The sequence below is a fragment of the Suncus etruscus genome, chromosome 2 (assembly GCF_024139225.1).
Source record: "Suncus etruscus isolate mSunEtr1 chromosome 2, mSunEtr1.pri.cur, whole genome shotgun sequence".
Taxonomy (NCBI): domain Eukaryota; kingdom Metazoa; phylum Chordata; class Mammalia; order Eulipotyphla; family Soricidae; genus Suncus; species Suncus etruscus.
Window position 1 is genome coordinate 166546309 of NC_064849.1, and position 13389 is coordinate 166559697.

Sequence of the window (13389 nt, forward strand, 5' to 3'; positions counted from 1 at the left end):
TATCTCTCCGGCCCCTTATATCTTATTTTTCTTAAATCCCCAGATGAGTGAGACTATTCTGTGTCTATCTCTCTCCCTCTGACTTATTTCACTCAGTATAACAGTTTTCATGTCCAACCATGTAAGGAAAATTTCATGACTTCATTTTTCCTTATGGCTGTATAGTATTCCATTGTATATATGTATCAGTTTCTTTAGCCACTCAGCTGTTGTTGGGCATCTGGGTTGTTCCGGATTCTGGCTATTGTAAATATAGGTGCGAGAAAGGCATTTTTGAATTGTATTTTTGTGTTTCTACTATTAGCTGTGGAATAGCTGGATCATATGGGAGCTCAATTTCCAGCTTTTTAAGGAATCTTTATATTGTTTTCTATAAAAGCTGTATTAGATGGCATTCCCACCAGCATTGAATGAGAGCTCCTTTTCTCCCAACATCCCCACCAGAATTAATTCTTCCCTTTTTTTTTTTTTTTTTGGCGCTGTGTGCTAATCTCTGTGACATGACATAGTACCTCATTGCTGTTCATTGCTGTTTTAATTTGCCTCTCCCTATCAGGATTCTATCTTTACATCACAAAAGTTCCCCTGTGCAGAGGCAGGTGTAAGCTAGATGTAGAAAGAAAGAAAGAAAGAAAGAAAGAAAGAAAGAAAGAAAGAAAGAAAGAAAGAAAGGAAGGAAGGAAGGAAGGAAGGAAGGAAGGAAGGAAGGAAGGAAGGAAGGAAGGAAGAAGAAAGGAAGGAAGGAAGGAAGGAAGGAAGGAAGGAAGGAAGAAAGAAAGATAGATAGAAAGAAAGGAAGGAAGGAAGAAAGAAAGAAAGAAAGGAAGAAGGAAGGAAGAAAGAAAGAAAGAGAGAAAGAAAGAAAGAAAAAGAAGGAAAGAAAGGAAGAAAGAAAGAGAAAGCAAGAAAGAGAAAAAGGAAGAAAGAAAGAATGAAAAAAGAAAAAGAGAACTAAAGAAATAAAGGAAAAGAAAAAGAAAGAAAGAAAGAAAGAAAGAAAGAAAAAAGAAAGAAAGGAAGGAAGAAGGAAAGAGAAAGAAAGAAGAAAGAAAGAAAGAAAGAAAGAAAGAAAGAAAGAAAGAAAGAAAGAAAGAAAGAAAGAAAGAAAATGCCATAATGGTCCTCTAAGCAGGGAGGGATTTATGAGTGCATAGCCAGGAGTAACCTCTGAGCATCACAGGGTGTGGCCCAAAAAGCCAAAAAAAAAAAAAGAAAAAAAGGAAATCTCAACATTGACAATGTTGTAAATCACAGTGACTAAAATGAAATTTTATTACATTAAAAAAAAAACAAAAAAACTTCAGGGGCCCGGAGAAATAGCACAGCGGCGTTTGCCTTGCAAGCAGCCGATCCAGGACCAAAGGTGGTTGGTTCGAATCCCGGAGTCCCATATGGTCCCCCGTGCCTGCCAGGAGCTATTTCTGAGCAGACAGCCAGGAGTAACCCCTGAGCACCGCCGGGTGTGGCCCAAAAACCAAAAAAAAAAAAAATCTTCAGACAATACAGAAAACTTTATATCTAGTCCAATCTCTAAGATTTTGAGCAAATCATTTTGGAGGCCTCAATGGGGCCACAGTGTTAAATTTATTTATTTTTTTATCTTTTGAAGAGGTCACACCTGGCAGCTCTCAGGGGTTCCTCCTGGCTCTATGCTCAGAAAGGCTCGGGAGACCATATGGGATCCCGGAATTCACAACCACCATCCTTCTGCATGCAAGACATGCACCGCCCTAACTCCATGCTATCTCTCCGGCGCCGCAGTGTTAAAATTTTGAATGTACTAAGTATCTTTAAAACTTTAGAATACTAAAGCTTTTCATTTAAATAATGTTGAAATTCAGAGTCAAAGAAATTCCAGAAAAAGGTTTGGAATCTACTAGAAATAAGCCTCCTACTCTTCCTAATATTTCCAATAATAAGTATTCACAAACAAGGACTTACAAAAAGATGAAAGTAAGTTTTTGGGGGGGATGCATAGCTTTCAGTGGTCAGGACTTACTTCGATGCTCAGGGATTACTTTTGACAGTATCTGAGGTACCATTTGCTGTAGTGTTGAGATCACATCCTGGATTGGACATATGCAGACAAGCTCCTTACCCACTGGACTATCTCTGGTCACGAAAGAGATTTTAACTCACAAATACTTTTCCTATATCTGAAATATATAGAATTAATTGTATTATTGGCCTTAATAATCATGTGCATAGAGGATTTTTGCCATAATAAATGATAAAGGGCTCAACTAATCAATCATTCATTCAACAAATATTTACTAAGCCTTGATCTTGCAAGGCACTATAAGATACAGTGGTGAATGAAAAGATCTCTGACTTCTAGAAGCTTCCTTTCTGTAGGGAGAAGGTCATCAAAAACAAAAGTCAATAAATAATTTCAAACAGTAAGAAGGATCAAGAAGAAAGGGCACTCTTCCTTCACCTCTTTTTCTGCCAATTGTTGACTCTCAGCTTCCTTTCATGAAATGAAAGGCACAGGAAGGTAGAAACCTTAGAAGTAATTTCAGATTCTGTGGACAGCTTGGACACTTACTACTCTATTGACAGTGGCAGAAGTCATGTGATGATTGGAAAACATGAAATCAATGTATTAGAGATCTACATGTATTTCAAAGCAACATAAACATAGATGCTGGTCTGGTGTCCCAAATGGAAGGGTACATGCCACAATAGTGGATTTCTGTGACAGTCAAGTAATGCTGATCATGGAGAATTTACTGAGTTTATAGCATATGGCAAGTAAGTCTGTTCTTTGTTTGGAAGACGATATTTATTTGTTTGAGGTTGCTTTCTGCAAACACAACCATGAGAAAGAGTGGTCATGGTCTTCATTCTTAGAGCATCAGAAATAATGCATTCATTGTCTTGCAAATTGATTCTCTAAGTAGAGGGTAATAAGTAATTAATCGTCTGTTCTTAGAGTTTTATGGACCTGATCATAAAATTATCTAAAGTTCTTAAACTTAAAGTAAGAATTTAAAATTCTTGCCCTTTTTAAATCTTTATCATTATAAATGATTATGTTAGGGATTGAGGAACTCAGACAATTTAGGGTAACACCTGAGAGGTGAGGAGTTAAATTTGCCCAGTGTTACCAGATATAATCTGAGGGTCTTGTAATAGAATCTCATTATCTAGAAATATCTGAGTTGTCCAGAGAATTTATCTTGTTCTGCCATCTCAGGTTGAATTCATCCAAACAAATGTCTAGTTTAAAATATAAAGATTAAGGATCTAAGTCTAAAATCTAAGAGCTAATGATATGGAATCTAATTAACAATGGGTATTAAAGATTAAATAAACACTATAAAATGACAGGAAAAATCAGGTGAGAGCCAAGGGAGATTAGTGATTCTTTCTTCAACTGTGACTAAGCAGGATTTAGTGTCTTCCTTACCATTTGAGTAGTTGTGTTCATGATTGGTATAAACATTCTCTGTAGCAGTCATGCATTTTTTTTTTAGTCCTCATTAATTTTTTCTTTTTGCCTGCTGGGGGAAACCCAGGACCTCAAACATGTGCCACTTATATGCTGCAGAGTTACATTTAGGCACTCAATTAATAATATTTGTTCTATGCAATGTTCCATTGATATCTCATGACTTGCTTTTAGTTTAAACCATATCAGAAAGATTGTTCCCTTAGTTGCCTTGCTAGGACCACATTAGAAATGTCACCTCATACACATGAAAGGAAAATCTAACACAACTTTTGCCTATTTGGCCCTCTCAGTCCTGCCTTACTTTATGACTTTTCCACTGGTGAGTTAAACTGGAATATGACAAATGTTTCCATACTTAGTTTTTCAAGTCTTTCATTAGTTTTTTCAGCTGACTGGGGAAAGAGCGAAAATTTTAGTGGTTTCCATATAGTTCTTTCTATAACGACCTTCAACTTATTGATAAGAAAGCCAATGTGGGGGCAGAGTGATAGCACAAAAGGCAGGGCATTTGATCCCCTGCATCTCATATGGTCCACCGAACATGTCAGAAATAATTTCTTTGTATAGGTCCTTCACGTCTTTAGTCAAGTTGCCTTCTTAACGTCCATCTCTTCCCTATCATTATTGGTGTATTTTTAAAAAGGCCATTGATTTCTGTGTGTTAATTTTGTAGCCTGCCACCTTGTTATATAAATCTATTATTTCTAGAAGCTTTTTGGTAGAGTCTTTAGGGTTTTCTAAGTAGAGTATCATGACATCTGCAAACAGTGAAAGCTTGACTTCTTCCTTTCCTATCTGGATTCCCTTGATATCTTTTTCTTGCCTAATCGCTATAGCAAGTACTTCCAGTACTATGTTGAAGAGCACTGGTGAGAGAGGACAGCCCTGTCTTGTACCAGAATTTAGAGGAAAGGCTTTTAGTTTTTTTCCCACTGAGGATGATATTTGCCTTTGATAATAGAGGACACCATTTCCACTAGGAAATGGAAGCACATACCCTGCTCATGAATTGGCATAATTAAAATGGCACTACTCCCCAAAGCATTGTACAAATTGAATGCGATTCCTCTAAAGATACTCATTACATTCTTCAAAGAAGTGGATCAAACATTTATGAAATTCATTTGGAACAATAAACACCCTCGAATAGTTAAAGCACTCCGTGGGAAAAGAAATATGGGAGGCATTACTTTCCCCAACTTTAAACTATATTACAAAGCAATAGTTATCCAAACAGCATGATATTAGAATAAAGAGAGACCCGTGATCAGTGAAATAGGCTTGCGTACTCAGAGAATGTTCCCCAGACATACAATCACCTAATTTTTTATAAAGGAGCAAGAAATCCTAAATGGAGCAAAGAAAGCCTCTTCAACAAGTGATGTTGGCACAACTGGCTAGCCACTTGCAAAAAAAGTGAACTCAGACCCACAGCTAACACCATGTATGAAGGTAAAATACAAATGGATTAAAGATGTTGATATCAGACCTGAAACCATAAGGTATATAGAACAACATGTAGGTAAAACACTCCATGATATTGAGACTAAAGACATCTTTAAGGAGGAAACAGCACTCTCCAAACAAGTGGAAGCAGAGATAAACAGATGGGAATATAAAAGCTGAGAAGCTTCTGCACCTCAAAGAAAATAGTGTCCAGGATACAAGAGCCACCCACTGAGTGGGAGAAACTATTCACCCAATACCCAGTAGATAAAGGGCTAATATCCAAAATATATAAGGCACTGACAGAACTTTATATGAAAAAACATCTAATCCCATCAAGATATGGGGAGAAAAAATGAATACTTTGATCAAGAAGAAATACAAATGGCCAAAGGGCACATGAAAAAATGCTTCATATCACTAATCATCAGGAAGATGTAAATCAAAACAACTATGAGGTACCACCTCACAACAGAGATTGGCACACATCACAAAGAAAGAGAACAAGCAGTGCTGGTAGGGATGCTGTCTAGTCCAACCTTTATGGAAAGCGATAAGGAGATTCCTCCAAAAACTGGAAATTGAGCTCCCATATGATCCAGCTATACCACTTCTAGGGATATATTCTAGGAACACAAAAATAAAATACAAAAATCCCTTCCTCACACCTATATTCATTGCTGAACTATTTACAATAGCCAGACTCTGGAAACAACCAAGATGCCCTTCAACAGATGAATGGCTAAAGAAACTTCATAACATGAAGCTCACCATAAAGAGTGGTGAGTGCAGTTAGAGAACTATCACAACAATGTGAATGAATGAGGAAGTGGAAACCTGTTTAAAATACAAGTGGGGTGGGGTGGAGAGGATGAAGATTTCAGACATTGGTGGTGGGAATGTTGCACTGATGAAGAGGGGTGTTCTTTACATGACTGAAACCCAAGTACAATCATATTTGTAATCATGGTGTTTAAATAAAGCTACTAATATAAAGAAAGAAAATAAATGAATGTTAAAATGGCAAATAGGTTCAGCCTTTTTATTCCGTCCTGTGATCATGGCACATTTTTCATAAAACATGAATCAATTTATACAAAAAACAGGAAAAAAAAAAGTAAAGAAAGAATTTCTGAGCATAGAGCCAGGAGTAATCCTTGAACACTGACTGGGGCTTCTCCAAAACAAAAATAAACAGTAACTGAAAATCAATGTGAGTATATTGTCAGCTAAATCGTTACAAGTTCAAGAACAGAAACTAATCATCCAGTTGTTCATTCAATTGAACTAACAATATTAACAATAATAATACTAGCTAATAATAATAAAACAATAATAATAATACTCACTAATAATAACAATACTAACAATAACTAACAATAATGAATCATATATAACAAGACTTTATCTGCTGACCAATACAACAATTAACATTGGTTGATGGGTCATAATGATGGCTCCTTTTGTTCTGATGGACCATAATGATGGTTATTATTTTTTGGGGGTGTCAAACCCAGCTGTGCTCAGGCCTACTTCTGACTTTGTTCTCAGAGACCTTATGGGGGTTTTGAGGATCAAACCCGGTTCAGGTACATGAAAGGCAAGCATCCTTCCTCCTGTATTGTCTCCAGCCCTGCTTTTTAATATGTTTTTGGTCTCCTGGAACTAACATCAATCCTGAACTGGTGTCTAGTAAATGTTTAGAAGAACTCCATATTTTGTTTTCTCAAAAGCTCCATTCCTCACACACATATTGGTTGGTTGTGGGACATTTGCAAGGTGTGTTGTGGCATATTGAAGGGGTTTTCTAAATGCAGCACATACACATTTTCTTTAGTTCAAATTTAATTCTGAACACTAAACATCTGAGCTCACTTGAGTCACTCAAGTCAGATTTTGGTGATCTAGCACTGTACTTTATATTTTTTTATATCTAATTTAATTTTTTGAAACCATTGTGATTTACAAAGTCGTCCATAGCTAGGTTTCAGACATACAATGAGTTGAGTCAGGACTAATTCCATGACCAGTGTCGACCTCCCTCCACCAATATATACCAAGTGCATCCCATACCAACCCCAAAATTCCAGCCTGCCAGTATAAGCCCCTTTAAAGTTTAAATTGTTAAATTTTGGGTTTCCTGATTCCATTTTTGGTTGACTGGCTTGGATATATATATATATATATATATATATATATATATATATATATATATACATATATATATATACATATATATACATATATATATATTTTTTTTTTTAAATCTCCATCAAGGCATCTGAAACTGCTAGGTCCCTGGCCTCTATCCTTTTATATTTGTGTTTCTCCTCCTCCACTCAGTTTCTTTTCCTCTCCTCATTATAGTCTAGCACCAGGGTGTTTGAGTCAACTCCCATTTAGACCATTGCATTTCTTCATGTAGTTATTCTAAATACCACATATAAATGATATAATTCTGTACTTATCCTTTTTCTGGCTTACTTAATTTAACATACATGTTGTAGCAAATTGCATGACTGCATCATTCCTTACAAACTATATAGTATTCCACTATTCACCATATCTTCGTGATCCACTCCCCTGCTGTTGGACATCTAGGTTGATTTCAAGTCTTAGGTATTGTACTGAGTGCTGCAATAAATAGCAGTAACATACATCCTTTTGAATGAATGTTTTTCTGCCCTGGGGATAGATACTCAAAAGAGGGATCTGGGTCATATGGCAGCTCAATTTTGAATTTACTTGAACTCTCCATACTGTTTTCCATCAGAGTTGGACCAGGCAGCATTCTCATCAGCTGTGATGTTCCTTTTATACCTCATCCCATCCAACAAAGATTGTTCCCAATATTTTTGATATATTTCATTGTCATTTTGACTTGGATTTCCCAAATTATAAATAATGATGAGTATTTTTCATGTACCTATTGACCATCTATCTGTTGCTATTCCTCAGAGAAGTGTCTGTTTATTTCCTCTCCCCAATTTTTTATTTTATTTTATTTTTTTTGGTTTTGTGGAGGTAACCTTTGTGAGTACTTTGTATATCCTATATATATCAAATCTTTACCTGATATGATGAGTGCAAAATATTCTCCCATAAAGTTATCTGACTTCTAAACTTAGGCTGTGTTTCTTTTGCTATACAGAAACTTTTTAGTTTGATGTAGTCCATTTATTCAGATTTGCTGATATAATCTTTGCCATTGGCATACTATCATCAAAGACATCTTTGAGGTCTAGGTCTTGATGTTTTTTCTGCCTATATATTCCTCAATGAACTTTATGAATTCAGGTTGAATTTCAAGGTCTTTAATCCATTTTGAATTGACTTTTATGTAAGGTATGAGATATGGATCGATATTTAATTTCTTACACATAGATATCCAATTGTAGAACTTTGCATTGTATGTAATACATTGTAGTCAATAATTTTTTAGGGTGCTTATCAATTAACTGCTACAGAATCAGTGAGCCAAACATTCTGATTGTCTATACTCATTGCCCATTAGGACAGGTTTGCCCAAATTTTCTTTGCTGCATAATTATTGCAGTTTCCGTTATTCTGATATATTACCATTCCTATTTGTATCAGGACACCAACCTCTAGAGAGGCATCCTCAGTCATTATATATGATTTATAGTGGTAAACATCCAAAGACGCACGATTTCCAAAGATGTGCTTTTTCACAAAGATGTGTGATTTGCCTTTCACTAGTTCTTCAGTGATGCAAGTGTCTTCTAGGTCTTTACATGGAGTACAGAGGAGGGATTGGTTTGTAGTTATCCTTAGGGAAGTAAAGTGTACACTTCTCTCCCAAGAGTATGATGATAGTTGATCTTTGTTTGGTGTATGAGGCCAAATAAAGGTGATGGTGGTGGATTTTGAAGAGACTCTGAATTACTCCAAAGGCATCTCCCTAAAAAAAGGTTGTCACAAACATTTTTCTTCTGTTTTGGTTTTTTGATTTTGGGCAACACTTGGTGATGCTCAGGGTTTTTTCCTGGCTATGCGCTCAGAAATCTATCCTGGCTTTGGGGACCATCTGGGGACGAACCGCAGTCCGTCCTAGGAGTCGTCAGCAGTGTGCAAGGCAAAGCTCTACCACTGCACCACCGCTCCGGCCCGTCACAAACATTTTTGTGTGTGGAATTTTCCTTTTTGTTTGGGGCCACACCCGGCAGCACTCAGGGGTTACTCCTGGCTCTGTGCTCAGAAATCGCTTCTGATAGGATTGGGGACCATGTGGGATGCTGGGGATTGAACCCAGGTAGTTCCGGGTCAATAGTGTGCAAGGCAAATGTCCTAGCTCTGTGCTATCATTGCAGCCCCAGCGTGTGTAGGATTAAACATTATTTTATTTTAATTTGTGTTGCTCAGGTAAATTAATGGTACTAGAAAAATCAACACAAGGGCAGTTGCAGTGCAAGGTAAGCACCGTAAATCCAGTAATTCCCTCTCCAGTCCCATATAGGTTTTAAGCAGAGAAGTCTAAACTTCTTCAGGTTCTAGACGGCAATTTCTCTCCAGAGATAGTGGGACTGAGATTCAAGATGGTCAATTTTAGCTAGGCCCAAACCAATGCACTTTTTGGGAACTTATTTAACAATCCACATCTTTACTTTTATATTAGAAATGGGGCAGCTATAGTTCAACAATCTGAAATTTTACATTTTGTTTTGATTTGAAGTAATCGTTTCTATTATATTGTAGCCTAATTAAATTTTGAAAGAAGCTTTGGTTTTCACCACCTAACTGAACTGTGGCTGTCATTTCCATCGTTGGTCCTGGTTCTAATGTCATTTACTCAGTTCTAATTATCTCAAGTCATAAAAGTCATATGTAGTTGCCATTTGGTATCGCATCACAGTCATAGAAGATGAACTGGGATGTCCAGATCGTACGTATGTATGAATGAATGTACGGCATCCATGACTAGCATGTAATTTTCTTTCAGCAAGGGAATGAACATTGAGTTCAAGCCCAAAGGTGAAATCAACCCAAACTTCTTCCTAATCTCTCTTGGGAATACTCCTGGAACAGCTGGAGCTGAATAATCATTAACTAACTCCTACACGTGATTCGAGCCATGATGGAGTCGGTTCGAAGAAGCCACTTTGGGTCGGGATTTCTTAAACCCTTTCCATTTCCTTTCTGCTGCACCTTTTTACATGCTACGGCGTGTAAGGCATATATATCAACGAGGTCTAAAAATCAAACATTACTGCTCGTTAAGCAGAGATGCTCGAAAGCCAAGATTCAAAGATGTTGAGTGATGTCCACACTGCGTTGGCTGAAGCTCGATGGCAATGAACGCAGAGACGGCAGCAGGCAAGAAAGAAACGTGATTCCGCGGTGGGAGGCGGCGGGCTGGTGTGCGAGTTCGCGGTCTGGGAGCCACGGAGTTCGGCTTCCTCGCGCCGGGAAAGCCGAAGCCAAGCGGCTCAGGACTCGGAGGGAAGCCCCAAGGCGGAGGCCCAGGCTGGGTGCCCGGCGGCCGGGTGTGCCGCGCCGGGGTCCCCGCAGGTCGGGTCCGCGGCACAGCGCGGCTGAGACTCCGCGGAGCTCGGGAGCGGCGCCTGCGGGCTCCTTGGCTCGAGGCGGCGGCGGCGCATCTCGTGCGCGGAGGAGGCTCTCGGCGAGCTTTTCCCCGCCACTGCCCCGGAGCCCGTCCGAGCGTGGAGAGCGCCGGGCTGCCAGGAGCCGAGCGGCCCGTCGTCCCGCAGCCTAGTCCCGGCGCGGCTCGGGCCGGCTCCGGGCGGTCGGGGGAGAGCGGGGCTGCGGGCGCGGCGCGGACCGACCCCGGCGGGGAGGGAGGCGAGGGGGAGGGTCTCCCCGGGAGGCGCCGGGGCCGCGTCCTCATTGGCCGCCGGGACTCCGCCCCCGGCCGGCGGGGCTCGGGCTCGGGCTGGGGCTCGGGCTGCGGAGCCGGCGCTGCGTTCCGGACGGGCTCCGGCGGCTGCCTCGCGCCTCCTCCGGCCGGGCGTGCGGCGGGAAGGGCCCGCGCGCTCTGCTCTGCTCCGCGGCCGCTCGTCGTCGTCGTCGTCGTCGTCGTCGTCCTCCTCCTCGTCCTCGTCCTCCTCCGGCTGCGGGCTCCGGGGCGCGCGGGAGGCGGCGGCGGCGGCGGCGGCGACAGGACCCGCGCGCTGTGGCCCGAAGGCGCGCCCCGCCGGCCTCGGAGCCGCCGGGCAGGGTCGGGCGCACTCGCCGCGGAGGCCCCCCGCTCGGGGAGCCAAACTTTTGCCGCCGGCTGCCGGCTCCTCGGGCGGCCGCGGGCGGGAAGCGGCGCGCGCTGGGAGCGCTCCCGCCGGCGGCCCGCGCCCCCTGCCGGGCACCGAGCGGGGCCCCGCCTCGAGCCGCCGCCGCCGCCGCCGCCGCGAGCCCCTTCCGGGCGGAGGGAGGGAGGGAGGGAGGGAGAGGCGGAGGGCGGGAGGGAAGGAGAGGCGGAGGGCGGGAGGGAGGGAGGGCGAGAGCGAGGCGGGCCGACCGAGCCGAGCCGAGCCGAGCCGAGCCGAGCCCCGAGCGGACCCCGGCCGCGCCGCCGCGATGAAGCTGAGCCGGCAGCTGACGGTGTTCGGCAGCGCGATCTTCTGCGTGGTGGTCTTCTCGCTCTACCTCATGCTGGACCGCGGCCACCTGGACCGGCCCGACAGCCCGCGCCGCGAGGGCGCCTTCCCGCAGGTCAGCGCCCCGCGCCCGCGCCCGCACCCCGCTCCTCACCCCGCGCCCGCCGCCGGCTCGGGCGCTCCCGGCTGCGCGCCGTCGCCTCCCGTCCCGTCCCGTCCCGTCCCGTCCCGTCCCCTCCCTCCCCTCCCCTCATTCCCCTCCCTCCCGGCCGGCCGCACCCTCGGCTCGCGAGCCCGGCCCGCGCGACTCTGCCGTGTCGGAAAGCGGGAAAAGTGGCCCCGGCCGCGCCTTCCCCGGGTCCCCGGCGCCCCGCTCCTCCGCCCTCGCGCCGGCGGGCGGGAGCCCCGACCCGGGCTGGGAGCGCGCCCGGAGCCCCGCGCGCCCCGCCCGAAGCGCGTCCCGGGGCGGGAGGCTCGCGCGCGCCACGGCCCAGGACCCCGCCCGGCCGCGGCCGAAACTTGTCCGAACCGGCGCCGCGCGCTGCGGGGCGCCGGGACCGGGAGGCGCGTGCGGGCTCCGCGGCGACGGCTTGGCCGGACCCGGGCGGCGCAGCGCCGTTCTTCGCCCCGGGCCGGGTGCTGCCCGTCGGCCCCGGAAGGACGGGCCGGCCCGCGGAGCTCAGAAGCGACCCTGCCGCGGCCGCTCGCGGTCCGGACGCTGAGCTCGGAGCGCGGACCCCGCGGGCACGGCTGGCGCTCCTGCTCCTGGGCAGCTTCCGCGGCCGGGGTCCGGACGCTGCTCTCTCGATGTGCCGGGCGAATGCTTCCTTTCAACCGAAATGGAATCGCGGGATTTTCTTCCCCAAAGTCCGAGACAGACTCCTTCGGAGGTATTTTCAAAGCACGCCGCCTACTTTGCAGGTGAAAGGTACTAAAAAAAAATCCCGACCAGGAACACGTGCGTCCAGTTTGGCAAGGCCTTGCGGGCAGAGGAACATCAAGTGTAGGGGATTGCTCCAGAGCTCGACTTTGCAGTTTTCATGGGATTGTTGATTAGATTGGAGAACACAGTTGGCGGAAAACAAAAAAAGACAAACCCGAAACCACAGCAAAATGAGGCGTTCTGCGCTTGTTTAAAATGTTTACACTTTTGCAGTTATATGTTCTGCGACACTCCCCCTGACCCTTCCACCCCCCCTTTCAGATTGTATTTCCATTACAGGAAAGACAAAAGCACAAAAAGTGATATATTATACTTAAAGCATTAGCTTGAAAAATGTCCTCTGCCTCTGGCTTGACTATCACTTGGGAAAGAATTATGCCGACATCTGGGGCTGGGCTCTGTGCAGCCTTGACATTTTACTCTTATTAAAGGAGTGACTCATTCAGCTTCTAGGAAATTTTAGGCAAACTTAATTTCAGTGTTTTAATATCTATCCCTACAACCATGTCATGAGCTTCAAGTTCTGTTGGCGTGGAAAGCTTTTGGATGGTGACAGCAATCCGTGGCAGAGGGGACCTGTGTGTATATCCTGTTTTTTTGTTCAGGGGAAGTTTGAAAGGCCGTGTACTGAACTCTGCTCTCAAGTTCCCTTTCTGAGACATCTGGTGCTGTGTGTTTGGAGTAAAGGAAGCTCCTTGTCAGCTTATTTACTTGCTATCACGGAACCTTAAAGCAGTGGGACAGAAAAAGAATAAGGAGCCGAAAGAAGCCTCCTATTTGTCCCTGACGTGAGCCTTCGTGTCTTGCACAATAAATTTGATCTCTCCACCCCAATAGGTGTCGGGAATTGAGTCTTGCTGGAGAAATTAATTTGCCCAAAGTCATCCAGCCAAAAGTTAGAGTTGAACAGGATTTTGGCTGTCAGCCACTGTCTGCTCATGCCAATTTGCACTTTCGCCTATTGTTTAAGCCCT

General features: G+C 44.3%; 1 protein-coding gene across 1 annotated transcript in view; it reads left to right on the top strand.

Annotated features, from left to right (window-relative positions):
• The first annotated feature begins 11448 nt into the window (after positions 1-11448).
• The window catches only part of MAN2A1 (mannosidase alpha class 2A member 1), a 202746-nt gene continuing 200805 nt past the window's right edge, over positions 11449-13389 (top strand). Inside the window, exon 1 of the mRNA XM_049769175.1 lies at positions 11449-11587. Coding sequence (XP_049625132.1) covers positions 11453-11587 — 135 coding nt within the window. The 5' untranslated portion in view covers positions 11449-11452. The remainder of the gene's footprint in view (positions 11588-13389) is intronic.